At 37.2% G+C, this 15,871-nt stretch overlaps 2 protein-coding genes and 1 long non-coding RNA gene across 3 annotated transcripts in view; 2 read left to right on the top strand and 1 right to left on the bottom strand.

Annotated features, from left to right (window-relative positions):
- The first annotated feature begins 3,328 nt into the window (after nucleotides 1-3,328).
- On the top strand, nucleotides 3,329-6,753 carry LOC134819727 (uncharacterized). Its single transcript, XM_063829827.1, has 8 exons — nucleotides 3,329-3,421; nucleotides 3,991-4,088; nucleotides 4,322-4,486; nucleotides 4,731-4,805; nucleotides 5,149-5,295; nucleotides 5,470-5,690; nucleotides 5,812-6,055; nucleotides 6,351-6,753. Exons 1-8 carry the CDS (start codon nucleotides 3,406-3,408, stop codon nucleotides 6,525-6,527), a joined length of 1,143 nt encoding a protein of 380 aa, XP_063685897.1. The 5' UTR covers nucleotides 3,329-3,405; the 3' UTR covers nucleotides 6,528-6,753.
- Nucleotides 6,754-6,833: 80 nt separating this feature from the next.
- LOC134820047 (uncharacterized) lies at nucleotides 6,834-8,145 on the bottom strand. Its single transcript, XR_010160841.1, has 3 exons — nucleotides 8,074-8,145; nucleotides 7,562-7,750; nucleotides 6,834-7,231 (listed from the first exon to the last, which is right to left on the bottom strand). It is a non-coding gene; the product is annotated as an uncharacterized LOC134820047 (long non-coding RNA).
- A 5,838-nt stretch (nucleotides 8,146-13,983) lies between these two features.
- The window catches only part of LOC134820095 (uncharacterized), a 2,081-nt gene continuing 193 nt past the window's right edge, over nucleotides 13,984-15,871 (top strand). The window contains exons 1-2 of the mRNA XM_063830316.1: nucleotides 13,984-14,189; nucleotides 14,837-15,844. Coding sequence (XP_063686386.1) covers nucleotides 14,137-14,189; nucleotides 14,837-15,844 — 1,061 coding nt within the window. The 5' untranslated portion in view covers nucleotides 13,984-14,136. The remainder of the gene's footprint in view (nucleotides 14,190-14,836; nucleotides 15,845-15,871) is intronic.

Below are 15,871 nucleotides of genomic sequence, written 5' to 3' on the forward strand. Positions count from 1 at the left end.
AAGTAGTTAAGTACGTCAATCACGTTTACTTTTATCAGTTTGGATTTAATTAATTTGTCTGATTTTATTAAGAAGCTGACGGACCTATTTGCCGATAAATTGGAGCAATTTAATGCTTCTTAGAGCTTACAGATTTCAACAGGTCCGCTTAGCTTGATAAAATCGCTATTAAACTGTGAACCTGGAATTTTGTTCAAACAATGGTAAAATTGAACATATAACCTGTTCAAATAGTAAACTATATGCTGTATTTGATGACATTGAAGATAGAAATAGTTGGTGAGCATGGATATTGGATTCTGAAAATGTTTACATAATCAACACCTTGGCGTCTTAAATACCTACCAGTACCAACTAGTTTCAATTAAAGTATCAATATAGAATTCTTTATTATTCTCGAAATGAATATTATTCATTCACTCTCGAATAACTTATACCAAGATTCAAGTGCGGTTTTTCATGAACTTGTACCTAAACGACAAGCAACAAATTGAACTGCTTGATATTTACAAAAAATGTTAAGTACTTTTAATTAAATGTATTCAAATTGGCAATAGCTCAAAACCATAATCTTACTTAGCTAGTTTCGATGAACCTTTAAGATAACGTTATCATTTAATGAGGTAACGATATTGTTACTGGCGGATGTATATTAATATTGAGTTGGGAACCCGACACGAGGGCGAAGGACACAATTAAATCGGAAGAGGGCGGTGCTTTCCTAAAATGGTGGACACCAGTGGCGTAACGTTGCCTGTTGGCGCCCCGCTGAAAAAAAGCACCCCCTGTTGGCGTCCCCTGCCCTTTTGGCGCCCCTCTCTAAAATTGGAGAAGTGAAATGATTTTAGAGGATACCCCAGTAAAATTTCTAAAAAAGTGTGTTTATAGAGCAAAACGCGCAGTTTTAGTTTTACTATTATTACAGTATTACCGTAGTTCAGTTTTTCAAAATTGTCCCACATTCGAACGACGATTTGGGGGCCCCTAAGAAAATATAGCACGTGCGCAGCGTTTAAGTTTAACATGGACACGAGGAAACCAAACACCGTCCTAAATAAAAACCCAAAAATTAACGTGTCCCATCAAAAATCTAATTTTAACTTTGTTTTGTCTGTATAAAGGTACAATGTTGACATATACATATTACATAGCCATATAACAAACAGTCCGGCACGTAAAAAATTCCTTCCTAGAATTCCTTAGAATTCCTATTTTATGTATATTTTTAGTATGGTTTTTTGATTTTTAGCATAATTTGTTTAGATAGCTCTATATGTCGCGCGACGACATATAGCACTATGCAAATAGCTTATCTTATAGCGTCATTTGACGCTAGATGACGCTAGATGTCGAATTTCAACTATCGGTAAAGGTCCTAATAACCTTGGCAAGTCGAACACTATTGACAGTTTGTATACAATTCATTACTTTTCTGACTGCTCGGTAAAATTTATGACAGGCTTATGCAACACCCCGTACAGGTCTATGTTTGCATAAATATTCAATAGAAACTCCAACTCAAGTCATTGCCAGTCCGTATGATTACTTATTGGTTTTTCTATAGAATGTTACTCAACGAGATCTGTTAAATTTCACAATGCAACACCATACACGTTGTTTGGAAACATGTTTATTGTTTAAGAGGTCTAGTCATTACTATTACTATACCACAATTATAGTTGCAACTGAAAGACTAAATCTATTCATATCCTTAGAATTAAGGAATAAGAAAGTATATAAGTACATAATATATACCACGGGGTTTTGGGAAATTGAAATGCGATGTCTGAGTTTAATTACGGGGAGCTTTGTCCCTGACTGCTTAAATTGCTCAAATTTAATTATATATTAATTAAAATTGAAGATCGTTTGAATCAATATAATCGTTTTCCAGGAAATTTTAAAAATTAAGGGTTAATTAACTGATCACACGCGGAGTACAATATCACATCTTCTTGACAACTGTTGTCAAGAAGATGTTGTCAAGAAGATGTTGTCAATGTCAACAGTCTTTGTCTGACCGATTGTATAGAATTCCAGCCCAGACAAAGACAGCTGCCAATAAGATGTGACCATAACTAGCTGATCATGTTTCTCAGAAGTTAACCACCTCTCAAGTTTATCACCTCAACTTTGTCTCCCAGTTTCGTTATATATTTCCCATTTCACATCTTTGTTCGGTTTGTTTGAATGAGCATGGCTTTAGTATCAGTATGTGTTTACGGGCCACAGCTGCATTCACAGGGCTCTCACTTAACAATAACTTTTAGCCTAACAATAAGATGGCACAAATAGCGATCAATTGTGATTCAAACTAAATTGAACTTTAGCCGTACTGGGGCCAGAAGGACGTGTTTACAGGGAGATCGTGTCTAGTAAGTCCTAGTACACTCACAACTAAGGTCTATAACGGTTCAAGTTTAGCCATATGGTTCTTTTTCTTATAATTCATATTTAAGACGTGAACTTAACTATAATAAGCTATATGCACGACTCTAATTCCTTGTCAGTCCTCTAGAACTTTACTTTCTTGGGAAGTTCGTGCTAGATTTATAGTACAGTGGGCGTCAAGGGGTATTAAATGTTCATTTTCAAGTATGTGATAATTTAGTCTTGACTTAGCCTTTATATATATTAACTCGTGGCCTTTATATAAGTATAATCGGTATGTGCATACTGCAGGAGCTTTGGAAACATTGTACTAATAGTTTGTCTTTCTTGTTGTTGATTTTTCTGTGATTTTTTTCTCTGTTGTATTAACTTATTAAACCTAGAATGCATTATGCAACCATAATACAAAAGCCAAGGAAAGCATTTCAATTTAGATAAGATATATTTTATAAGATAAGTAGGTTTTAACGATGTATAATTAGAAGAGATTACATGCAGCTGTTAAATAGTTTGCCGTGTTGTGTACAGCTATAACCATGTTGATATATCTACTAACTTACTCACTGTAAAGCTTTAATGTTATTCAGTAATCAGTATTTGTATACAGCTCTAAAAATAGTTCTGTTGTATAGCCTGGTTTAATTTACGTAGCTTCTATTTCACTAACCTATCAATTTACTGAACTAATATTATTTTGATCTGTGGGCCATGGTTTTTGATCTGTGGGCCATGGTTATTGATTGTATCCGATTTTAATCACTATTTGCCCCTTTAGTCCTTGATGCATTGATTTTGTTGGTCAGTTATTGAATTACGACGGTTGAAATGCTCAGCTAAAATTTAAAAAGTGTAAACTCTTCACAGTCTATCACGCTGTTTATTGATGATATTAAATTGAATATAAAGAAACCATAAACAGTCTCCCTAAAATTAACAAAGATACATTTAGCAGGAAGGCAGCAATGTGCTGGATGCAAGGAAAATCTGCAGAAGCTAAATCCCACTGAATTATCCATGGACGCCTATGGAAGTGAGTATTGTGATCCTTATGATTTTATACCACACTTTAAAATAATTATAGAAGTCGATTCTGGCGGTCTATTTTTTAGAAACGTGGTTCTGGGTTTGATTGCACAATAGTGAAAGCTGATTGGTTTATTGCTGTCACGTGTCAAAGTAGTATGCTTCTCCTCCTCGCCAGTATCTAAGTCTATAAAATACAGATATCTACTCTTTTGGTACAAAGGGGGTGCACGCATGGGACATGGTATTCTGTACTTCTTCATACTTTCACGAAAACTATGATTATATACGTTTAAACTTTTCGGACCTTATTTGGGTGAACATTACGTGGACCCTGAGCCTTTCAGCGCTCACGTAATTTCCGAACAAATAAAGTCCAATAATGTTAAAAGATTTGAGTTACAGTTATTATATTATGACGCAACAATCGATTAATCACTTTACAGTTTGGTCAATCATTAACTCAATGTTAAGTTTGTGCCACCTCTTGAGGAGCTTTTTTAATTTGTCTCAGAAAATATGGCCATTTGAAATTCCAACTTTTTGAATCACCCTGTATAATAACATCTTTTTCAGTGAATAGGATATTGATTGTTAGCTGGTTCATTGCAGTGTTCTTAGCAAATATCACAGTCTTTGCAGTGCTCATGTACAAAGTTCAGTTTAAGAAAAAGGTAAGAACAACATTATTATCCCATTTATAAGAAGACACCGCTTTTACTTCATAGGTTACGGTAACCAGGTTACGGTAAACTAGTTACGGTAACTGTGTTACAGTAACTATAGGTTACATTAACTGTGTTACAACTTAACTAAAACCTTATAACACCTTCTTAATTTCTAAATTTCTTGTCAAATACCTGCTCAAACTCTCAAACAATCTAGATTAAACCTCGTAACATTTCAGTCGAGGTGCTTGGTGCTTCTCTCCTCACTTTACTACATGATTTACTCGCTCGCAATAGCCGTCTTCTCCTTTACAACAGGCGCACAGTCTTTTCAAGATGTCTACTGTTCTGCCTTCATGGGGTCTCTCTGTCTTTCTATTATTTTGGGGAATGTCTTCTGCGTGGTGAGCCAGTTTATTATGATTGTGTAATGATTTTGATGATATAGCTTAACCCTTTATTATTTATAATCATTTAGCTGTTTATACGTTTATAGCATCTCACGAAATTGATATCAAGAAAAACGTAATATTCATGAATATTGAATGAAAATAAGCTGTTGCTTATTGATTTATAAGTTGACTTTATAAATTCTTTGAATCGTGTCTTATTGAAATAAATTTAAAACTAATTAATGCACATGTTCAGTTAGGTGTGACGGTTGAAAGATTTGTATATATAGTTTACGCATTGCAGTACAAACGCATCATTAATTCTACAAGGGTAAGTTATTGATGTTCTTTGCCTGGGGACCCCAGGCTATTATATTTATGTTCATAATCATAGAGATTAGGCGGAATGACAGGCTGAGCGCCGCCCAGTAATAATGTTGCCACATTATACTCTTGTTAAGATTCATTAAAATTAATGATCGTAGACTCATCCATTTTAGATTTATTCAGTTTCAACTCTCAAGTCACAGTGCATCGTCCCAAAGAAAACAGTTGAATAATTAAAATCTAGGCATCTTGAAGTTAAACTAAAAAATATTATCTGATATTTGCTTGTATTTGCTTTTAATTGGTCGGCCAAGTCCACCTTTTCTGAACTACATCACCTTTTTCAGATTATGGGATTCACAATAGTGATATTTCTGATAACTATGTGCTATATAGTGGCAGCAACAGTTGGTGCACTAAAATTTCAAAGAGTAACGTTCACTAAAAATAAAACAGTGATCTGCACTGTGGACGAAACATCAGTGACTACTCGGGTAATTATCTTGTAGATATTTAACAGTGCGAATTTAAAAATAGACCAGATGATACCAAACCACACTACTCAATACCTTCAAAAGTGAGAACTGTTCAGCGAAATAAAGAAAACCCTTGAAATTGATTTTAAAACTATCACTTAAAGTAAGAATATAACCGGAAGTATCCCCCAGATTGTATCCTACATATCACTGCTAGTCTACCTGATAGCCTTCTCCTTAGTACCTGCTTTGTGGCTCAGAATACACTTCCTCCGGAACAACATTAAGAAGATATGTTCCTTACAGAACAAGCATCAGAAGCAGCTTCAACTCAGACACGAGAGGTTAAAAGCAGAAAGCCAGTTTCAGCATAAAGCGACAATGTCCCCGCGGGCCATGTTAGCCAGCAAAGTGTAAGAATATTAAATACTTAGTTCTTTTGAAGTTTAGAGTTATTTAGAGTGTTCAACAAAATCTTTTTAATATTCTTTAAGCACTCTGCACAAAAAACAATTCGTGACAAAAACCTTCCAGGGGACTCGGTAGGCTGAAGAATGGCATAGATTATCAAAAATCTCCGGACATCCAGCGGTGCGATAAAACCCCCGCTCCTAGGAGATCTGGAAGAACTGCTTCGAAAGTAAAAAGACCAAAAACAGGCTCCCAAGCTTCCTTTTTGTCATCCACTAAATCCTCTAAGCACACTATCAAGATATTTCTTGTGTCTTTTGTTGTATTAAAGATTCAATATGTGTGCTTTTTCCCTCCCTTTATAAAGGTACTACGTTATTTTTATTATTAATTAATTAACTTAATTTTTATCTTTACTCATTCATTTTCCTTTGGTATAATCTATTTTAGTTTATAATGATTATTGATTAACTTATTGCTATTACTTATAAATTAAGTTAAGAAGTAATTAAAAGTTATTTGCTTGCTGTGATAAGCAAATTGACGGTAGATCTGTTTCAAGACATACTTTTTATTGAGCTTAATTAAACATTTTTATTGCTTACCAATATTAAATTTCTATTGATAATAACATAATCTTATTAATCTCTTTAATTTTTCAGATAATTGCGGATAGTGATAACCTCCCACTAGTAATGATCGTGAGCTTCGCTGATGCTTTGTTTGGATGTTTAATACTGGTGGCAGCCGATGTGGAACTAAAGCAGATATTTTTCAAATTTATCAGAATTCTTTGCATTGAGAAACGGTCAGGCGGTCTTATGCGCGGTAGTCGTTAAACTAATTAATAAAACTTGTAATAACATTTCAGATAATATGGGAATTCATGGGATCATGAACAATAAGATCGATACAAAACTTTTTTAATATTCAGATACGAAAGGTTGAATGTTTTTATTTATTTTAATTTATTGATTTTTATAAAACTTGAGGCAATTCTGGAGAATTTGAACATTTGGCATTTTGACAATTGATGATTGACTTGATAAATGGGTTGTGAAGTTGAATAAATAAAACTCGCGTCGTTTGATTTTTATAAGCAGCAAATGCTATAAGTAACAATATTTATATTGACGCATCCGACATCAAATAATTCACATATATATAATTCATTCAAATGCAAATTGCTAAATCATTAATGAGTACACTGTACAGTCTATAACCTTTATAAAATACCGTTCCTTTCTATATACTAGTTACTCGATACAAATTTAAGGAAAGCATAAGTTTTGTCATTTCATGTGACTTTGTCTATGTTAAGCCTTATAAAGGCAAACAACGACAATCTTTGAGTTCCCAAAAGCTACTCCACATCCGACCTTTCTACCTTTAAAATATATTTCAATTGCCTTTTTGTGGGTTTCCCAGTAATCACTGCAAGCTTCCGTTTTCATTGCTGTGTCAGTGATCATATATATGACAGTAGCAACCTTCTGCTGCAACATCTCTACCAACAAACCGTTTTTCGACGTTGATCTCTTTGCTGATAAAGTGATAAGATCAGTATAATGATTATATTAAAAGATATCGCCCTTGTAATAAAAGGAGGTTCAGAGTGCCGGTAGAGCGCTGGTTGAGCGCCGGCAGAGCGCTGGTTGGGTGCCAATAGGGAGTTATAAATTACACACCATGCCACATGAACAGATCATAGTACTGATAACCTTTTAACACGTTCGTTCAAAATCTCAATTGGTACGAAACAGATTTCTTGAATTGCACGTTCATAAAATTTATGACTTTATTGTTAATTTGTGAATTCACCTCAAAGTCAAATCAATGTCGCACGTATGCTTATATTATTAAATCTACCTACCCAGAGAAGCAACAAACTGAGCAACTTCTTTCTTTGCCCTTTTCCTGGCTTGTTTCGCAAGCTCGTTGCCCCACAGCAAGCTGTAGTCACTCTCCACATGCTTTGTCTTCAGGCACCTGTCCTGGGTATCTGCACAATATACTGAACAGCTGCTCTTGACTTCTTCCGTAGATAGAAAGATAATCAGGACTGAAATAAAAAAGGCTACATTTGTGATTCCATTCATGTCTGATTAGTATTACAACATTTAATGAACTTTAAGAATGCTATTTTTAAGTGGGGCAGATTAAGTGTCTATATAGATTGCATTTAAATCATATTTCATGACAAACAAAGGACCAAGTACAACTACGAGATACAAAAAAAAGAAATTGAAATGGACCAATGTTAGATTTAGACATCTTTTAGATAATGGTGTAATCCTGAAGCGACTGTAAATCACAATGGGTCCAACACAGGCTCAATTGGAATTATTGTTGAAATATTGTAGAGTTAGCTAATCATATACCTACCAGTTATTAGAAAGGAATTTGATGAACTGAATATCATTATCTCTGGAACTTTAAAATGGATAAGTCTAAAATAAGTATTAATCACAGACTGTAGTTAATCGCGGCATGTATGGAATTTGTATGCCTGTTTTCCGCGATAACCGTGCATAACTCTATAACTCTACAACTATAATTTGACCGCGATCATTTAATCCTGAGCCACGAATTAGCCGCAAATTTTTTTATTCTTCTGCCGCGATTTTCTTTTGTCCTAGTTTCTAATAGTAATACATATCAAAATAAACTACATCAGTACTGCCAGTGCCACAAACTACTAAACTCTTACGAAAAGATAAAAATGAAAAGATTCGTGGTAATTCAAAAAATATATCACCGGTTTAAAAGTATAATACTGTGTAATCGGGGTGGGTATTTGAAATCTTATACCAATGTTCACTGTAGCGGAAGTTCTTCAGAGTATTTTTACGATCGTGTGCATGGTATTGGTAGCACAAGATAGTATAATCTAGCGGTAGCGGATCTGGACCCTACGGCCATGACCAGGGCACACAAAAACTACTCATAATACAATTTTACAAAACATTGCATGGGAAACATTCAAATTTAGACCACGTTTTGGAAAATGGTAGCAAGATTACACTTATAGTGAGGCAAAAATTCGCCGGCCACTGTATTCGCCGGCCACTGTACTGGCCAGGAAAAACAAGGGATAGCCTGATAATCATGAATTCTATGATTCAACCGATTATAATATACCGTTACAATAATGACTTTAATATATGACAAAATATGACCTAAATATTATACCAAGTTTGCACACAAATATAGAAATAGCTGTGTTGCAGCCGAACTCATGATGGCTACATGTGTTGTACCTTACAGAAATAAACCACTCTGGTCCAATTTTATGCGATATTCCGAACAAATTGGCTACTCTATACTATCGTTGATTGGGGTTTATTATCCGGCAGCATGATGTGGAGAAACAGTTTAAAGCTCACAGTCACGTGATACTAGCTAGCAGAGACACGTGATACTAGCTAGCAGAGTCACGTGATACTAGCTAGCAGAGTCACGTGATACTAGCTAGCAGAGACACGTGATACTAGCTAGCAGAGTCACGTGATACTAGCTAGCAGAGTCACGTGATACTAGCTAGCAGAGTCACGTGATACTAGCTAGCAGAGTCACGTGATACTAGCTAGCAGAGTCACGTGATACTAGCTAGCAGAGTCACGTGATACTAGCTAGTCACGTGATACTAGCTAGCAGAGTCACGTGATACTAGCTAGTCACGTGATACTAGCTAGCAGAGTCACGTGATACTAGCTAGTCACGTGACTAGCTAACAGAGTGGCGGAGTCGGGAGAGATAACAGTCAAATCATTCGACTAACCTGTGTTCCAAAGTTCCAAGAGTGGTACGGCTAGCGAGGGGAGTGATGTAAACTGAATTCTAAAATAGCCTGATTGAAAACAAATTCCAAGATTTCCCCGTATGAGATGGCGTGATTTTGAACTTGGCAGTTTTGTCATGGTCAGCATGAGCAAGTATCTCTTACGCGGTTAGTTTCTATTTAGCTCTAGAGTTTGACCTGACTTTGGAGCTAGCCAGGGAAAATAAAACGATATCCTGATAATCATAAATGTTATGATTCAACCGATGTATATGACAAAATATGACCAAGTTTTCACGATGACCAATTTGGAATTTGAAGATTTCACTATATTATGTGTAACCAACAATAAATTTGTAATCCATCGAGCCTTTAGCCGCGTTTGTCAATCACTACTCACAAAAACTTTTTCATCAGATTTGATGCAACATTAAGCCAATCCCGATTTCAAGTTATTCACCTTAATGTTTGTATATTAAATTTAAAGTCATTATTGTAACGGTATATTAGAACCAGACAGACACATAGCTCACTCCACAAGTTGCTCCACATGCACATAGTTCTTACAGCTCAGAAAATTGTCAAGTGCAGACTATAAGATAGTAGATTTAGACGACCAAGCAGATCGCACATCTGAGAGCAAGCTTAGGATAATAGGATAACAAGAAGGTTTTAGCATATCTTTTGTTCTACAGGACTCTCATACCCGGCGTTTACACGACGTTTACCTGCAGAGTGCAGTAACAATGCTATTGTTGTAGCTTTGTACTTGTAGATAAGAAGCAACTGAACAGGTGAAATATGTGCCAACAAGTCGAACACAATTTTCTCCTCAGCTGTTTTGCATATCATTTGTCATTGTCTCTGGCCTTTTGGAAGCTCATCACTCATGAAATGGACTACACTGTAGGCTGAATAGTTAAAGCCGAAAGTGAAATTGCGGTACACCTACTTTATTACCGGGCGGCGCTCAGCCTAGCCTGTCATTCCGCAGAATATATTGTATATGTTTATGAACATAATAAACTACTTTACAGTTCGACACGCACTCTAGTTCGCACTGTAGTTCCACGAACCCTAGAGTTCAACTTTATCAAATCAAAGTACGCTACCTCGACTTAAGTTCAACACGTACTCGTCAAGTTCTACAAGAGAACTTGGACTGTCGAATTAAAGTGCGCTACCTTGACTCTATATATAGTTCGACACGTAATGAAGTTCGACAGGGATGATTTCCCTAACTACCTACAACCTGTAGGTAGGTAGGTAGGTAGATAGGTAGGTAGGTAGGTAGGTAGGTAAACCTGCAACCCCTTTTGATCGCGCGCCGGCGTGCACACTTCGCCTGCACGATCGAAATTGCTCTATCCAGAGCCCTCGCGCTTGCAGTGGCGCGTTGTATCACGTCGTGACCCCCATCGTCGTTTCACTATCCCTGTAGAGTTTCTACGATACATGACAGGGGGAGCTGCGCACTCGTGCACGGCGGGTCATACAACGTATGACAAGGTCATATCACGTGATCAAAACAGTTTTCGCCAGTATTTCGGAATCAGCGTTTGAAAATACATTAATTGAAGTTAGTTCAACTGTCTCTTTTAAAACAATCTCGAAGATCGACTAGCTGTAGCAGTGATTTATCTTGATTGACGATGTCAATTCTTCGCAACTCGGCGCGGCCCGGCCCAGTAACGCATCGCGCTAAAATGATTTAGCACGCTATGGCACCTGGGCAAATTCATTAATTATTTCAAAAAGGAATGACAAATTTGAATTGTGAAAACGCTCACACACTTTTAAAAACAGTATTACGAAAATTTTCAAAATCAGAGGAAGTTTCTTTTTATCGTGCACTTCCTATAATTGGGTATTTACTATAATACTAGCATTACTATACGGATGATTTGACTTAAATTCAATTATTATTTAATAAATGGGGGATGCATGGAGCCTTCATGCTTCAGTTAGCAGCAGTTATAAGCAGCAGCAAATGGTATATAGTAGCAATTAGCAGCAATTGTCAATCAGCAGCAGTTTTTGCACTTTGGCCAACATGTGAAAAATAGTTATATCGCGTATTCACCTCAATTTGTCCTTTCTGAGAAGGATCCACTAAATATACTTCATTACAATTTAAATATTGTCACTACGCGCGCAAGCGTTTTTTGCTAAATGTTCGACACGCACTTTGTATGTTTATAACTTACCTGCTTACCAGGCTACCAGGACACGCGCCGAGTTGGACTCGTCGACGGACCTAATAAATATTATCTTTGGAACAAATATTTTACGAGTATCACCCGTTAACGTTAACACGCACTACGCGCAAAATTATTTAATTGTTATCAATGAGCACCCGCGGCTCCCGCGCGTTCATCAAAAATTTCAAACAGCCATAACTCAGCAAAATTGCGTTTGTTCTATGTTCTATGTTCTAGCTCACATTTTTTTTGCTAAATGTTCGACACGCACTTTGTATGTTTATAACTTACTTACTTACCAGGCTACCAGGACACGCGCCGAGTTGGACTCGTCGACGGACCTAATAAATATTATCTTTGGAACAAATATTTTACGAGTATCACCCGTTAACGTTAACACGCACTACGCGCAAAATTATTTAATTGTTATCAATGAGCACCCGCGGCTCCCGCGCGTTCATCAAAAATTTCAAACAGCCATAACTCAGCAAAATTGCGTTTGTTCTATGTTCTAGCTCACATTTTCATTGTATCACGTTGTGACACCCACGGTCGTCCTGACGATACAGGGGGAGCCGCGCACTCGTGCGCGGCGGGTTATACAACGTATGACAACATTTTCACACCAAATAAAGTACAATAAGATCTTATTGCCGAAAAAATATTAACATAATTACTTTAAGGGCGTAAGAGTTATAGATTGTCAAATTTTAAAATTAAACGCGCATCACAGGACACAGGAGCAAGCTAAAAGGAGCAAAGTGCAAAGAAACTGCCACAAACTGGCTGATTTATCCTTTGACATGTTTAAGTGTAGTTTGTCAACGCGAAATTTTTTGCTTTGATACCGGACAACCCTCCGGTCGCCGGCTACAAATGTAGTTGGTCAAACTTACTGGTTGACTACTCGCCATCCAGGTGGTCAGATATTTATATATGATGACCCTCCCGGCTCCACGGATGAACTCAACGAAGTAACGACGTAAGTACGTAAGTAGAGGCTATTACATGACAGGAAAAAGACGTGTTTTTTTTAACAAGTAATAATTGGACGCGTGTCTTTACTGCGCAACGCACGCCGCGCACAACTGCTACATACTGCTACAAACTGCTACAAACTGCTTCAAACTGGCACTAACTGCCACAAACTGCTACTAACTGCTGCAATCGCGCCCACGCATTCGCGCGCCTTTTCCAGCAATCAGCATGAGCAGTTAGTAGCAGTTTGTGGCAGTCAGTGCCAGTTTGTAGCAGTTAGTGCCAGTTTGTAGCAGTTTGTAGCAGTTGCGCGCTTTTTCCTGTCATGTAATAGCCTCTACTTATGTACTTACGTCGTTACTTCGTTGAGTTCATCCGTGGAGCCGGAAGGGTCATCATATATATATCTGACCACCTGGATGGCGAGTAGTCAACCAGTGAGTTTGACCAACTACATTTGTAGCCGGCGACCGGAGGGTTGTCCGGTATCAAAGCAAAAAATTTCGCGTTGACAAACTACACTTAAACATGACAAAGGATAAATCAGCCTTAGCTGTGTGAGGCACTTTGTTCCACAGCTTCAGTGCTTGAACTGCAAAAGGCCTGTCGTACAGTGACCGGTTGCGTAAGGAACTAGACTTTGACAATGAGGGTATGACAGTTACATCACTTCATGCCTAACGATGTGCTTTCGCGCTTTCCCACATTGCGGGCGCGCTTGTTTCACAAGTAAAGAAAACCGCCGGGAGGCGAGCGAGCGCCACTGCAAGCGCAAGGGCTCTGGATAGAGTAACTACATCACCGTGTCTTGGGGTCACTTTGAACTTGATATCAGTTTGGTACCTCTACTATAACATTTCGAGAAGAAAGCGGTGCGCGCTACTTCGAATAAATTTAGACGAGTAACATCCGTCAAGGAATTATATAGATTTCATAAATCCATTGTGACATTATGTGTATACTGTTTGAAAAAATTTTATTTAAAAAAATTACATATATTCAACATCTTAGCTCACCCAGCTCTATGGATCTGGACCCGACCCCTCATTGTTTCTGCGATCACTCTCGTGACAATGCGATCTTAAGGGAGACTGTTCTTGCATTCATGAGTTACTAGCTAACATTTTTATAATTTTGGTTGAAATCCTTTTCATATCACACTTTCAGGTGGATTCTGCAGAAATGTTAAAAGGCTAGTTTAATGCCAGGAATCAGCCATTTGAAATCTGAGCCCTTGATTCAAAGTCCTTCTTACCCGATCCTATTAAAAATGTTGCAATCATGATGTTAATTACTATAATTACTACTAAGCCGTTTTTTGTTTTTGTTTTGTGTATTCAATAGAGTAATTATCACAGCGGTGTGCACGAAATTGTTAATTGCAAACAAGTTTAATATCTTAAATCAATTTGGATATTCTTCTCTTTTCAGCCTCATGACCGAATTAGTGTAGTAGTGCTTGGAAAACGAAATTGTTGCAAGCACGTAATGTTACGCTTACTCAGTTGTCGAATCTTTCTTCCCAACATCCCCTTCAAACGGTGACAGAATATTTGAAATGACCTTTAAATTCAGTTAAAGCATGAAACTTGTTTCAAAGATAAATTGCAGTGTTAAAAGCTATTTAAATTAAGTAAAACAAATTTTTAGTAAAACAAAAATTAAGGAATCCTGTTAAATATTTATCCAATTGTGGTGCACATTGCATAATTTTATATTTTTATACTGATATAGTTTTTAAAAGAAAACAAACATTGTGATGCTCAAAAAAGAAAAAAAATGAAACTTGGACATGCGACAGTAACCTGTAACCAGTAATGTTTGGTCTGCTATCTGATGCATGGGTAGAAGTACCTGGCCTGGTAACTTTGTTGCCTGCACAGAACAGTTCTAACTGCACATCCACATTTTTGTTAAGGGTCGTCCTCGTTCTTTAAGTAATTATTTCTCTTAAATAAATCCTTTTTCACAATAATGTCTTACAAATTAGTTCTGTGTCTGCCTTTACGTCCCTTTTACGTTTGGCACCCTATTGTCGCAAATAGTCTCGACCTTGATAGGCTGGTGTGTTGTTGTTGCTCTGAAGCACATGTCCTAGCATGGGATGTCACTTGTTGTTCTATGATCAACAGTCACATTCTCTCAGTTTAACTGCTTATATTAATTTTGACGCTTGTTAATATTTCAGGCAAATGACTGAATCAGTTCAACAATGCTTGGAAAACGAGACTGTGGTAAGCGCAATATGTTATGCTTATTCGGTCGATTCTTACTCCCCAACATACCTAACTAGAGGTGACAAAATATTCAAGATAGATCCTGAAGAAGACATCTCAATTTCAGTTAATGAAACAATAGACATGAAACTACAATACTCGGACAGTAACTTTACTGCAGCTCAATGGGCAGCTGGTAATATGAAGGTAGGGGCTCTTTACAGTGCTTTCTCTGGAGCTGCTAGTATGGCTGTTGAGACTACTGGAGAGTCTCAGTTTCATACTGTAAGAATTGATGCTATAGGGGTGTGTACAAAGAACTGTATCACTACTAGAGGCAGCTTCAGGACTTGTCCAGAGAAGTTTCTGACAGAGGATTTCAAGTCAGCTATTCAAGAATTGACAGTGGAGGAGATAGAAACTAGAATAGGGGTGTTTTATGCAATCAGACTTCAACTTGGTGGAATGGTTAAAAGATCCTATATAATGGAGGCGACTGAAGATGACAATGAATCTAAGGTAACAGCAGAACTACAAGCTTCATTTGGTAAAGAGTGTCTCGGAGCAAGCATCGATGCTACATCAAGGTTTGAAACTGGACGTCGTTTATCTAACAGAAATGCAAAGGTCAGACGTGAGTGGAGGGCTCAGGGAGGTGATATTGATCTTTGGTTCCAACTTGGTACTAGTGGTCAAGACCAATCCCAATTTTCATCAGCTATGGACATTGCTAGAGAATGGGCTCAAACCATCGACAGTACTAATGTTTACCCATTTGATTTTGAACTGAGGCCCCTCTGGGAGCTGATCAAAGAAATCAATCCACAGAAAGCAACAGAATTCAGGTTTTATCTGGAAGACAAATGGGAAAAGGATGGAAGCAGACATCTACCTACAATGTTTCTCCCCACAAAACTGAGAGTATACCAGCTTCCTGAAGCATCTAAAACGTTCATAATAAACACATGTAAAGCTCACAAGTCTGCACTTGTTGAAGAGTGCACCAA

Source organism: Bolinopsis microptera, chromosome 8 (genome assembly GCF_026151205.1).
Source record: "Bolinopsis microptera isolate Bmic1 chromosome 8, MBARI_Bmic_1.0, whole genome shotgun sequence".
In the NCBI taxonomy this organism is placed as follows: Eukaryota; Metazoa; Ctenophora; class Tentaculata; order Lobata; family Bolinopsidae; genus Bolinopsis; species Bolinopsis microptera.